This window comes from Hylaeus volcanicus, chromosome 5, assembly GCF_026283585.1.
Source record: "Hylaeus volcanicus isolate JK05 chromosome 5, UHH_iyHylVolc1.0_haploid, whole genome shotgun sequence".
NCBI classification, from domain to species: Eukaryota; Metazoa; Arthropoda; class Insecta; order Hymenoptera; family Colletidae; genus Hylaeus; species Hylaeus volcanicus.
In genome coordinates this window covers 26,880,510-26,894,422 of record NC_071980.1, presented here as the reverse complement: position 1 = coordinate 26,894,422, position 13,913 = coordinate 26,880,510, and the positions used below count along the sequence as shown (strand labels likewise).

The window sequence follows — 13,913 nt, the reverse complement described above, 5'->3', positions numbered from 1 at the left end:
GCTTAGAGGGCAGGGAAACGTTCGTAGGAGAATATCATGCACGTTATTCTTATATTTGCGCGAGTACAGGCCCATTGACGTTCTCTCGATCGTCTCATCCGATCGCAGGATGAAAAGTAAAACACGTTGCGTCCACTTTACGAGACGCGAGCGAACGCGATTGGTCCTGTATCGACGAGAAAAATGAAACGAATCGAAAGAGGTGTTTTCTACGAGTGCCACGTGTTCATCTGTTTGCGAAATAAACGGGTACCAGCGCAATCATGCAAGAATTCAGAAGGCGTGCAACATTCGGAGGATCACACAGGTCGTCTGCACGACGTCAACCGTCGAACAAGGAGGACTTACGAAGACCGACTGCAACCAGCCAGCAGCTGCAACGGCCGCAATTTAGTATTCGTAGTCTCGCGATAGACGAAGGCTCGTCGCGACGACACGAAGGAAGAAAGAGCGCTTCGTTCGGGTCTTTAACTACTTTTACCAACCTCTGTGGGATAGAGCCTCGGCACTGCCCATACGTGGCGGCGGTGGACATCTTCGGTTCGGCGCGTAATGATTCAACTCCTCGTACATATGCCGTCTGGGATCCCACGTCGAGTGGCTCCTTATCGAGCCTGTTCCACCTATCGAACATATACTACAAAGGTCGTACGACTGGTCGACGCTTACCGGGATTCGTGTTTGGCTCGCAGCCATTTCGGGTGATTGTTTCTTTGACTAGAATACTGGGGTGAACCGTAATCGCACGTACTGGACACTTGGTACGCGCAGACGGTGTGATAAGCGCAAACGAGGGAGAAGAATATCCGTTTCCGTTGAACATACATCTCGATACGTAGAGAAAGAACATTTTTAAGCGAGGCAAACAATTAAACAGAACTGGCAATGTCTATGATGAACGCGTGTATACGTGTATGGTGTTTGGATACGTGTAGCGTGCAGAAAACGCACAGCGAACTCGACGAAGCGATTCCGTTTACCGTATGAACGCGAGACTGAAACTTCTCGGTGCCTCGTTCGCTGTGTTTTTTTTTCTATCCGCTACGTGTGTGCATGTGTGTGTATTGTTTAGTGGTGTATCGGTTTAAAAACTGTCTGGCAGTGGTGAAAGTCTAATATGTATTCTGTGCGATCCGATCGTGTCACGTAAAATAAAAACGGTAACACTATCGTGCCGATGCGACAACATCTAAACAATTAACTGGAATTTAACTAAAAGTCATATATTGTAGGCAGTTGTGGCTTACTTATCACTGTACCTCGCTTGATGCGATCGCATGTGTTATAGTTGGATCCGGGTACAGGCGGCAGTTTGCGGTTCGGTGGTGCGATGTATCCAAGTTCGTCGCGAAGATCGGGCCTGCGTTTGTCGAGGGTAGCACCGCCAACTCCGGTTTGTTGATATACCACGTCGTCTAAAATATAAGTGAATTTGCATGAACGCGAACTCGAGCGACTGATAGGAGGCGTTAAGTACTCGATATACTTGATTAGATTGTTGGTCCACCGACTCCTACGACAGGAAAACGAGCGAAAAGAGAATTTTCCAAAAGTAGGGGCGGCGAACGCTGCGGATCGATCGTCGGAAAAACAATTTCTCGGCGCGTACATCGTCGCCGTATCGATTTCTTTTAATACGAGAATCGCTCATCGAGTCGATCTTCTACCTGTGCCACGGGAGGAATCGTCCTTCCGACGATCGTCCAACTATTTTACGACTTAGCAAGTTAAAATAATAAAAAAAAATTGGTATACATTGTCCCTCGTAATATTTCTCGTCGGCTGATGAGATACCTCGCAGCCGTGTTTGTTCCGGGCCTCGAGTTCTCCTCGACAGCGCGACGCAAATCACCACTATTCCTACAATAATTACAACGACCGTAGCTCCGACCGGCACCACCACGTTTATGTCAAGCCAGCTGGGTAACCACGGCAAATAACGTCTGACGTCGGTGTTGTCGTTACCTCCATTGCGTACGGGCGGTGCGATCGTACCTGTTCGTTAAAACAATAGACTCGCTCAGATTACCTTTATCGCTATCGTGGCCCTTTCCTTTGAGAACGCAGATCACGATGACGGCAACGAATATAACGAGAATAGCTGCTACCACGGGCACGGCCAGATTTAAATTAGCCATGAGCATTTTCATCGGATCCTCGTCGTTGCCACCATCGTTTACATCGGGTAGCCCGCGGGCCGGTGCAATGGTGCCTGGAACAAAAAATATGGCGACCATTCAATCCAGCCACCATTAGCACCGGCTACGAGTGCCGTTGCCTTTTGCATCGTCACCGCTTATACTCACCTCCAGTTACGGTCAGTGTAGCGAATTCGTACTCGGCCACTGCAAAACCAGCGTTGTTGTGAGCAGTCACGCGCAAGTGGTACCTACTGGCAGGGTCCAAATCCAAAACGACAAAGTTACCGCCGGGTTTCACGTTGTTCGAGACCTGATTCCATTCCTGTTGGTTCCTGAATCGTACCAAACATGCGCATTTCAATTTCTATCGGACTCGAACGACACGGTAGACTCTCGGCAACTCCGTTTTCCCTTACTTTTTCTTGTGTTCGACGACGAAGTACAACATGGGGCAGCCGCCATCGGACCAGGCGCTCAAATGAAGGGTGATGCTCTTCGTGGACACTTCGATGAATTTCTCCGGTTCCGGGATGATCGGTTTCGAGCCTTTGGTGCGCGTATTGAGCATGTCGGATGGATCGCCGGTACCAATTCTGAAAACGACAACGATGTATGAGTTTGTCCTGTCGCAACGCGAATCAAGCTCGGATGATTACCCGTTGTATGCGGTGACGTAGATCTGGTATCTCGAGCCGCACCACAGATTCTCCAGCGTGTACTTTTGCGTCGTCGAGCTGATCTGCGCGGTTTCCCAGTCGCCAAATTCGGGCTTGTAGTGAATCGTGTATCCGTGGATCGGAGCGTTGTCGGTGGGATGAGGTCGGAGTTTCATCGTCAACGAGTTGGTGGTTGTAGCGGTAAGAGTGACTTGCGGGGAGTGTGGGGGAGCTGCGATGCAACATGAAATGTCAACAATTCACCCGAAACAGAGTTTGGTCGGGATTAAAAAATTGGGTACCCTCTAATTGATTTTTTTATTATAGGTATTGACTTGGCGATTGGTGGTCATCTTGGAAATACTGTCTGAGTAGATTTGGGTAGCTTTTGGTAGGGCGGCAATATTGAATACCGTTAATGTACATACTGTCTCCATTGTAATCGCTAGGTCAAGGGTCGCTCCATTTTCTTAACCCCAATCCAGAGTTCTCCGAAACAGACGCTAGTTATGTTACATATGTCTCGAGGCTCACCGTGAACGATCAGCTGATGAGTGACGGTGTCGTGGCCAAAGGAGTTTTCAACGTCGCAAGAGTATTCTCCGGCATCGGTGCGGTCGACTTCCTTGATGAATAGGGATCCCTCGGGCAACTGGCGCAGTCGGTCGCTTGGCTGGAGAACGGCGCCTCGTACTTTCCACGTTACTTCCGGCGCGGGTACTCCGACGGCGAGACAAGGTAATTTGACGTCCTCTTTGTAAGTAGCCGTAAACTTGTCATCGAAGGATGCGATCTTTGCCGGTACTGCAAGTATCGTAAGCGAGGTGTCTTTCGGTGAACGCGAAACGTAAGGAAAATACTCGGGGACCAATATGTACCTCGAACACTCGGTGCTAGCGTCACGATTTTCGAAGCCTCGCCTTCGCCGATGTTAGTGCTAGCCGTCACCCAAAAATCGTATCTGCGTTGCTTGTCCAGTCCGGATGCTTCGTGAGTCAGTTGATTCGGTGGAACTTTCTGACTGGTCGGTTCCTCGGTGTTGTCTGCCTTCGTGTAAACGGTATACTGTGCGATTACTCCGTTGGGCTGGCTCGGTGGTCTCCACGAGACGAGGATCGATTCGGCGGACATAACCAGAGCTTTGATCGCGATCGGTGCTTCGGGGGCTGCGAAGAATAAGAAATTTTAGACGTTTACGTAACTCGTCGCGGGCGTACTTTGAAAAGTATTTTGTTACCATCTTGTTCGGTTTGGCAATGGATAGGTGCAGACTTGACGCCGTCGCCGCCGGAAGTGAAAGCCAAGACTTGCATGCTGTAGTTGGTATACTTCTTCAGTCCGTGCAAAATTGTCTCGCTGGAAGAGGTGATCTTGGTGTCCTTTGAGTTTTCATCGTACCAGGTGTCAGACGGTCCGTAAATAACCTGCAAGAAATAATTGTAAATACCTTTGATCGATTATTCGTCCGACGTTTACTAACTTTGTATCCGGTGATAACTCCGTTAGCAGCGCTCAGCGGGGGCGACATCCAAGAGACTCTGATAGTTTGGGACGTGAGGGTGGTGCAAGTGGTATCGTGAGGAGGTTGTTCGGGGACTCCTTCGGCGGTGTGTTGTCTTCGTTCTTCGCTCATCGGTCCCGATCCAACCTTGTTGAACGCTTGAACGACTACGCTGTATTGAGTGTAAGTTTTAAGATTCATGATTTGCAGATGATGTTCCTTTCCATCCTCCTTCGAGAAATCAACGGTTTCGAACATGTACGGTTTCTCCGAGGAAGACAGTCTGTAGCCAACGTAGTATCCAAGAATCTCGCCGTTCCAGTCCTCGCGAGGGGGTGGTTTCCATGTTACCTGTTCGAATACGATCGTTGCGTCAACACTGTTACGATATATTTTCGATAACTCGCAAGTTAGACTAAGCGACCGATTACCTTGAGAGTGTGCTGATCGAGGGCATCGACGCGAACGGAAGTTGGAGGACCGCTGGGTGCTTCTTCGGCAGTGATGATCGTGACGGTGTCGGAGGGATCGGACGCGCCAATTTCGTTTTCGGCAACGATTCGCAGGTGATAAGTAGTCGCGGGTCTCAGATTGAAAACGCCAGCTACGTTCTGTTGCGATCCGGGTACGAGTACTCTGTCGATGTCGGTTTCCCAGGAGCCTTTGCTGATTTTGTATTCGATCACGTAACGTTTCATGGGGCTGTTGCCGTCGTAGGGTGCTGCCCAGGACAGTTGAACCGATCGTCCGGATTTGTCTAAAACTTTAAGGCCGTAGGGAACCTCGGGAACCTCTGTAACGAAATATCATTAATTATCTTCTCGGTGTATATCGGTAGATCGAGGTGCCGAAATCGTTCGAGTATCGACACGAACCTTGCACAATCATGTTGATGCTGGTATCGTCGCTTCCAAAGGCGTTGGTGGCAACGCAGGTGAACAACGCGGAGTCGCTTCGCTCGGTTCTCTTGATGCTCAGGTCGGACAGCACTCCATTGGCCAGAATTTCCTCTCGAATAGTGTAACGAGAATCGCTCTTCGGGTCCAGCCTCTTGTTGTTCATGTTCCACAAAATGCCAATCGGTTTCTCGCCTTGCGCTTCGCATTGCAGTACAGCCGGTTCTCCGCGTCTCGCAGTCTGGTTCTTCAGTTTGATGTCGAAGTGGGGTGGAGCTGAAATAGCAGCAACGATCACCCTTATTATCCCTGTTACCGAACGAAACGGAGAGAACCGAGGGGAGCTTACCCTGAACCGAGATAAGAATGACAGCCGAAAGTCCCGAGCCAATTCCGTTTACAGCTTCGCAAAGATAGTAGCCTTCGTTCGTTTTCTGGATGTTGTTGATCGACAGAGTTCCATCCTCAACGCTGATGTCTGGATTGCTCAGTTTCAAGTCCGTGTAATCGCCCGGCGTATCCCCTGGAAGCAGAGAATAGAAAAGAAGATATCGGGAAGGTACGAATACGGACGAGACCGTGGATGGAAAAATAGTTACCAGCTGCTCTCTTCCAGGTGACTTGAGGCTTGGGGAAACCGTCGGCTTTGCATTCAACGCGCGCATCGGAGCCTTGTGCGAATGCCTTATCGGTCGGTTCCAGAATCCAACGTGGTGGTACTGTTACAGAACGAACGAGTTATCCGAGGTGTTCTCCGGGCGCATCCACCAATCGGCAGTTAATCCGGGAGCGAGTCGCGTCGTGAGCTCGAGTCTCCACGCTACTCGACGGCTACGAAACCGTCGCTCGAGTTCTACACATCGCGAGATCGAATTTTCCGGCCAGAGAAGACTGGAGTCACGACAAACAATTTCGTCGCATGCTGAACGAAACGCGACTCGCTACCGCAACTGCGACAACATTGCGACAATTCGACATGCTGGAATTCGAGATGTTTATGCGGGTGACTACTGCACGAACAGAAACGAAAGAAGGTCGACCAGGCGAATAGAGAGATACCGCGGTTACGGCTCTGAAGGAGCTCGCAGCGTCCATGCAAGAAGTACTGTAATACCACGATACTCGAGCACGGCCCATCATGCTGCACCGCTTGAGAAGTGATCTACGGTTAACGAGTAAGGAGAAAAGCATGCGTGTTAGTACTATCGGCTACCTCTAAGAATGCATATACATAAAATGAACGAGGCGAGACGTGTGGTGAGGGGCAAGGGCGAGGCAAAGGTGAGAAGAGGTATTCGCTTTCGCGGAGATGAGGCACAGGTCGAGAGGGTGATTCTCAGGGGGTGATCGGATGGTCGGTCGGTCATCTTGGAACAAGGACGCGTTGTAGCGCGACGGGGGTACGGTGAGGTATACAAAATCGACGCTCGAACGTGATCACGAGATACGCAGCTCGATCGTAGGACCTAGAGAACATCGCTGATCCACCGACATATTCGTACGGTGAGAGTACTGATCGCGCCAAGAGTATGTAACGCGATGAGAGTCGCGCACGAGCAAAGAAAAAATGATGTGTAGCCCTATCCATGTGCCTGGATCTGTTGTCGCGGCCAAATAAACCCGGAAGCCAACGGAAAGTGTCACCAAAGAAATTAGCGACGATGAGCATGACAACGAGACAGGGAAATCAAACGAGGCGAAATACTTAGCCACAAATACGATGCGGGTCAAGCTCAACCAACTTGCTGGGGGGTAGGGGGACACACGTGGGACTCTCGGGCGTGACTTTGCTTTTGCTACTCGGCTGAAAAAACATAGGCGGCACCAGAAATGGTGAACGAATAAGAAACGCGAAAAGAACGGAAATCATAAATAGGCAGAGTGAAGAAATTTATATACAAAAAAATGACCAGAGTAGAAAGTAGAAAAAATATTTATAAAGAGAGAGAGAGAGAGAGAGAGAGAGAGATACGTAAGAAACGGCGCGCAAGAGAGTCGTCCCCGGCGACGAAAGCAACGCACTGTGTATGTCAAACTCTTCCGCTGAGAACTGAAATCCAGTAAGCTTCGCCAAGGTAACACGACAGCTTCGGCAACGACGGAGATGCATCAATCAAGCCTGCAATCAAATACCCTCACGGGCCCGGCGCGGTTGCTTTCATTCCGAATTATTCAATCATCGTTCAATCATTAATAATCATTCAATGCTCCCATTACTCTGGCCCTAACCATGAACTCGTAACGTCGCCTCTTCCACCGCCTTGCCCGACGGATTACTAGCGATACAAGCGTAACGTCCAGCGTGGTCCGGCGTTACCGGTTCGATCAGCATGATACTCGTCCGTGGCCCGAGCTTTCCGATGCTGTATCCCATGAATTGCGACAAAGGCTGGTCCTCGTGGGTCCAGGTAATATTGATGGGAGTGTCACCGACCAACACCATGCACGCCAATTGGGCGGCCTGCCCCGCATAGATCGGCTGATCCCCGAAATCGAACGGACTGATCCGTGGTAGGACTGGAATGATAGGCGCTACGCTAGATACGCGGTACCACCGCCGCTTCTGCGACTCCGTTCTCCGATTTCTTCGTGGTAGACTGGACCGTCTCGTGGTCATATTCATCGTCAACTTTCATCGGTTCGCTGATTCCCTACGATCCGCGAGAGACTCTCTCACGACTCTTATCTTTCGTCTGATCTCTCTCGGTAGTCCTCTCTCCTCTGCCGCGAAATATACTTTACGCGTTCACGTTGTCGTCGCGGATATGCGCCCGCCGTTTCTCTCTGCGCGAACCGTAGTTCGCCGATAACATTCGATATCCCGAGAAGGATGAGAGAAAGGATTCGAATAGACAGAGTGAGAAAATGAAAGAGAATGAGAGAGAGAGAGATAGAGAGAGAGAGACGGTACGTGTGTATATACGTATGTGTGCGTGTACGTGTGTACATATTGAACGAGAGTACGAAAAAGAAAAGAAATCGGACCGGGGGGGTAAGGGGAAATTGAGCTCGTCCCGAGCTACGGACGAATTACCTTTGACGATTGGTTGCCCAAGGATAACGAGAGTGGGACTGTGGTCCAAAAGCTACACTCGGCCGAGCGACCTACCTAAACGATGATACTTCGAAACAAACGATGATGCGGGAGAATAATTATATACGTAAGAAAGAAAGATGGACAGTCGAGCGGATGCAGACTTCCAAACATATTTATATATATATACGTATGTGTACGCTATTACAACAATCAACAGCAGACAGTAGAGACGTTTTTTATTCTTTCACTATTACGACTACTACTCGAACTACGACCGCACAAAGACGTATCCAATTGAAAAGAACAAAAAAAAAAGAAAAAAAACATCTTCATGTCGCCGATCTCAACGTAACGTAACACGCATCGCAACGCATCGGTATGATTACAGTTTGGCTACGCGTACGCCTTGGATAACATCATCATGCCGGTTTCATTTTTTGCACTGCCGCGTTCGCCTTGTATTCGGTGTATATGCCATGGTTCTGTGAGTGATCACGTTTCTGTACCGTTCACTTTGAGATGGGCGCTGTGCCTAGCACGACCGGCTGGATTATCGGCGACGCAAGCATACTCTCCGGCGTGTTCTCCCCTGACGGCGGGAATCGTCAGTGCGGAGACTCTATCCCCCAACGCGGTGATACCCACTCCGTCGCCTACTTCTAAATGACGTCCCTCGAACAACCACTTGAGAGAAATCGGCGTGTCCCCTTTTACGACCGCGCAATGGACGATTATGAGATCGCCGGAGTTGGCCTCGTCGAAAGAGAACGGCTGCAGATGCGGAGCGACTGCCGAGAGATAGAGACAGAGAGACTCTAGAGTCAGGCAGAGATATAGCAGAAGGTGGCGGGGAGAAAATAGACGCGTAATTTAGCGGGGATGATTTAACGCGCCGACTTCAGACGTGATTCGCGTTTGCAGGGTCACAGGCTTGCTTCGGATCGCTCGAGACCAGCCACCACCGGTGGAAACTTCTCAAACGCAACGATTCACCCGTACCATGGGAGGCTGGGACTAAGGGAATTAAATCGTCGATGAGTAAATTGAATTCGACGAGAACCGGAAAAAATGCGAACCAAGGATAAGCAGAATAAAAAATAGGAACCGTTGAACGTTACTCAAGCAGGAAACGCTACGGGAGAGTTGATTCGGAAGGATGGCAAGTTTAAAGGGACAAGACAATACGTGTGACGTTCGAGCTTGATCGCTACGGATTTAAGCACCGTTGACAATCAAATCGGCCGAGAGCTCGTGCCTTCCGGCAAGGTTTTCCGCGATACACGTGTACGTTCCAGCGTGCGTCGCCTGGACGGATCCTATGCTGAGTATGGCGCCACGTCCGCCGAGATCCACGATCGAGATTCCAGAGTGCGGCGAAATCGTATGACCGTTTAAGGTCCAGCGGAGCTTCAAGGGTTGATCGCCCTCGACCACGGCGCACGGTACCGTTACTACTTGACCGGAGTTAAGCGGTTTCTCGCCGAACGAGAACGGCAATAATTTCGGAATTACTGAAACGAGAAAAAAGATGGAACTGAAAGGAACAAACGTCTGCGTCGCGACGAGGCCGTGGCCACGGTCGCGCGACCGTGCAGCACGCAGCCGTCGAACGGGAGAAACGCGGTTCGAATCGACCGTAAAGCCGGTCGTCGCTTTGTTTGAATCTCGTGGTCCGTATCTTTGCACCGTCTACTTTGCACTGCAATCGAGGGGGGGAGAAAAATGAAAAAGAAAAGAAGATACAAACGAAAAGAAAGCTGAACAAACGTAAGAAAAACGTCGAGTGAAATCTACCGATGGGAGGAACGGAAGGGATCGAGAGAAGTGGTCGATGCGTCGGGATTGCGGTCGAGGGATGATGGTGTCCAAGCATCGTCGAGAAGTGTGTACCATTAACGTCCAGTTTAGCCGAATGCGAAGTCGATCCAGCCGCGTTCGAGGCAACGCAGGTGTACTCCCCGGCATGTCTCGCAGCTACGGACTCAATGGTCAGTTGCTTGACGCGTTTCCCGGAGTTGGACACAATCACGTCCATTCGATCGGATCTTATCGGCTGGCTATCGAAGGTCCAGGTGATCTCCAGAGGAGAGTCGCCTTTGGTCACGACGCACTGTACCGAGACCAAGTCTCCGGCGTTCACAGGCTCGTCGCCGAAGGAGATAGGCGCGATCTGCGGAGAGACTATGAGACGAACAACCACATAGAGACGCTTCGTTGGAAGAGATCGAAAACGTAATTATTCTCGAATAGTACTCGAGGATGACCGGTTCGACGAGAGAACCAACGTCTCCGAAGACGAAAGCTAGATTAGAGCGTGGAGGTAGACGACGAGCTGTTTCGCGCGTGTGGCAGTCTTAGGATGTTAGGGATCGACTTCGGGAGACTTTCAACGGGAGATTTGTACGAGATGCTTTAATGGTATGGATGCGTAATACCGTTCACCGATAACACTGCGGAATGGCTGACGGATCCCACCAAGTTGCTCGCAACGCACGTGTATTCGCCGGCGTGACGCGCGGTGACGGACTCGATGATCAGGAGCGAGGTCTTTTTTCCACTTTTCGTGATCATTATATCCTGATGATTGTTGCGCGTGATCGGTTCCCCGTTCAAACTCCACCGTATCTCGATCGGTGAGTCGCCCTTCATGATGCTACACATCGCCGAGACTTGTTCGCCCCAATTGGCCGGTTCCTCGCCAATAGAGAACGGAGCGATCTGCGGAGCGACTGGAAACAATGTCCGAGAACTATTCGATATTTTCCGATTCACGTGTACCAGTGTCGGTCAGCCTGTAAGTCCGTGTCGCGTAAATCGTACGAGCGAGGAGAGGAACGATACGAAGACATCGGAAAAGGAAGATTTAGAGGATTCCGTGGATGAAAACATTTAGGAAAGAAAGGAGATTGCCTGTGCCAATGAGAGGTGATGGTAACAGTCTCGCTTGCGCCTATCGGACCCGACTCGTGCATGTCTGTACCGTTGACGGCCAAGATGGACGAATAGCTCGTCGCTCCAGCTGCATTCGAGGCTGTGCAAGTGTACTCTCCGGCATGCCTGGCGCTCACGGCTTCGATGGTCATCACTCTGACCCGTTTCCCGGTGCTCGAGATCGAGATATCGCCGTGATTCTCGCCGGTGATGGGCTCCCCGTTCAGAGCCCACGACACGTCGATGGGCAGATCACCCTTGACGATCGTGCAGACCGCCGAAACTGCCTCGCCCCAATTCGCGGGTTCGTCGCTGATTGAGAACGGCGCGATTTGCGGCGCGACTGAAATCGTGTACGATAAATCGATGAGACGACGACCGATCGAGAATCCGTCGCCCGTCCTCATTAACCTAATTAGCGACCACAGGAATGGCGAATGATTCCGCTGGAGAATCAACCGAACCAATCTCGGTCAGGTGCATATCCTCGTTGTTAATTTGAGATCAGAAGCTCGCTCTCAGAACGTTCCACGCGTCCCCCGGGTGTCGACACGACAGAACGGGACAGGTATGAATATTGAATAGCGGTGGATGATGCAAGAGAGGAATGAGAGAAAAGGAGGCCTTTCCCGAGACGGCTACGAGAAACCCAACAGACGTGCGCCAACGTCTACACACATGCGTGCGTATTACCGTTCACGGCTAACGCCGCCGCGTGGCTCGAGGCTCCAGCTTTGTTCGATGCTGTGCAAGTGTACTCTCCCGCGTGTCTGGCGGCTACGGCATCGATCGCCAACACGCTCAACCGCTTGCTCTTCGTGATAGAGTACTGATCCGTGCTCTCGGCGTCTATCGGCACGCCGTTGAACGCCCACGATATGTCCATCGGAAAGTCTCCCTTCAGGATCGAGCAGGTCGCCGAGATCGCTTCGCCCGAGTTGACCGGTTCGTCGCCGAAAGTGAATGGAAAGATCTGCGGTGAAACTGTGAGAAAACTAGCTAGAGCGCGTCGCGCGTCAAAGAAACGGAGTCGCGTCGCTGCACGGGTGCCGCGTTCGAATACCGGGTACACCTCTCGTCGGCACGCCACTTTTCTCGGATTCTCGTCTTTTCGTATGGAAAGGGAGGCTGGGCTCTTCGGGAAGAGGAATTTCAACGGTGCAGAGGCATAGAATTCGTCGAGAGATACGAGGAATGGCAATCTTGGGGTTGCATTTCTTTTTGTTTTAGTTAAGGCTATGCTTGTGCAGAATTTGTTTGACGTGCAAGCGTGCTTGTTGAGATAGGTACCGTTGACGGCCAGAGTCGTCGAGTGGCTGACGTTTCCAGCTCTGTTCGTCGCGACGCAACTATACTCGCCCGCGTGTCTCGCTGCCACAGACTCGATGCTCAGCGCGCTCATACGCATATTGATCCTCGTGATCGTTACGTCCTGATCGTTGAAACCTATCGTTCTACCGTTAAACTTCCACACGATCTCTACCGGAAAGTCGCCTTTCATAATGGAACAGGTCGCCGAAACCATGTCGCCCGAGTTAGCCGGTCCGTCACTGATCGAGAATGGCCCTATGTGCGGCATAACTACAAGGACAGTGAACCTGCGTTTAACATTCGATCGAACTAACTAATAGGTGCGTAGATTGAGCTCGAAGCACCACGACCACGCGAAAGTCGTCGGTTCGATATTTCGAAACGGCGCAAGGTCGGGATAATTGCAACCCGAACGGACGAACGCGTAGCTCTTTCTCCGTTTCGATGGTACAGGATCGGAAGGAGCCTCCAGGATGACAAACTGCTGCGCGCATGCATGACAGAGAAAGAAACGTATAGAAGGCTCTAAGGAAACGAGAATACAGGAAATCGTTGTACCATTAACGGCGAGAGATGCGGAATAACTCGTCCCGCCGGCTGCGTTGCTGACGGAGCACGTATACTCTCCCGCGTGTCTCCCCGTCACACCGTCGATCGTCAGCAGGCTGACGCGCTTGCTGGTATTTATGATCGATATGTCGTAATGATTGCGAGAAATTGGTTCGCCGTTGAGAGCCCATTCGATTTGAATGGGGTGATCCCCTTTCAATACCGTGCACGTCGCGGTGACGGTGTCCCCCCAATTCGCTGGTCCCTCTCCGATATCGAATGGTACGATTTCCGGTGCAACTGCGGTCAGCACGACAACGGAGATGTTTCATTCGAAGCTGAGAACGAGGCGAGCAACATCCTTCGCGGCCGATCGTGAATTTTAAACGAATTTACCTGGCGAATAGGTCCGATCGAGGATCGCGGCGTTGTCGCAACGAAACGAAGGGATCGGGGAGGATGTCGTTGACGTTGGTGACACGAACAGGATATGACGGAAAACTGTCTAGCCGAGGGTCGCGCATGCATCGAGAAAATAAAGCAAACCGAGGGAAACAAGGAACACGTATTGTACCATTCACGGCCAATGTCGCGGTGAAACTCGTTCCACCAGCGGCGTTGCTAGCCACACAGGTATAATCCCCGGCGTGACTCGCCGTCACGGCGTCTATCGTCAGCAAACTGACACGTCTGCTGGTCGCGATCGATATATCGGGATAATCGTGGGAAATCGGTTCGCCGTTGAGAGCCCACTCGATCTGAATCGGAGAATCACCCTTCAACATCGTGCAGGTTGCGGTAACCGTGTCTCCCCAGTTTGCCGGCTTCTCGCTGATCACGAACGGAGCTATCTCGGGAGCAACTAAGACGAACAAAGAATCCGTCATTGTC

General features: G+C 51.1%; 1 protein-coding gene across 12 annotated transcripts in view; it reads right to left on the bottom strand.

Moving 5' to 3' along the window:
* LOC128877554 (cell adhesion molecule Dscam2) overlaps positions 1–13,913 on the bottom strand; it is a 53,871-nt gene that overhangs the window by 3,670 nt on the left and 36,288 nt on the right. For 10 of the 12 annotated variants that reach the window (XM_054124948.1, XM_054124946.1, XM_054124950.1 and 7 more), the window contains 14 exons: positions 5,794–5,913; positions 5,544–5,717; positions 5,174–5,470; positions 4,730–5,091; positions 4,278–4,649; positions 4,035–4,221; positions 3,676–3,963; positions 3,332–3,601; positions 2,798–3,029; positions 2,558–2,734; positions 2,307–2,473; positions 1,756–1,995; positions 1,248–1,415; positions 486–623 (listed from right to left, as the gene is read on the bottom strand). In XM_054124948.1, coding sequence (XP_053980923.1) covers positions 486–623; positions 1,248–1,415; positions 1,756–1,995; positions 2,307–2,473; positions 2,558–2,734; positions 2,798–3,029; positions 3,332–3,601; positions 3,676–3,963; positions 4,035–4,221; positions 4,278–4,649; positions 4,730–5,091; positions 5,174–5,470; positions 5,544–5,717; positions 5,794–5,913 — 3,192 coding nt within the window. Of the gene's footprint in view, positions 1–485; positions 624–1,247; positions 1,416–1,755; positions 1,996–2,029; positions 2,213–2,306; positions 2,474–2,557; positions 2,735–2,797; positions 3,030–3,331; positions 3,602–3,675; positions 3,964–4,034; positions 4,222–4,277; positions 4,650–4,729; positions 5,092–5,173; positions 5,471–5,543; positions 5,718–5,793; positions 5,914–13,913 lie in introns of all 12 variants that reach the window. The other 2 variants (XM_054124942.1, XM_054124951.1) reach the window with 2 other exon arrangements.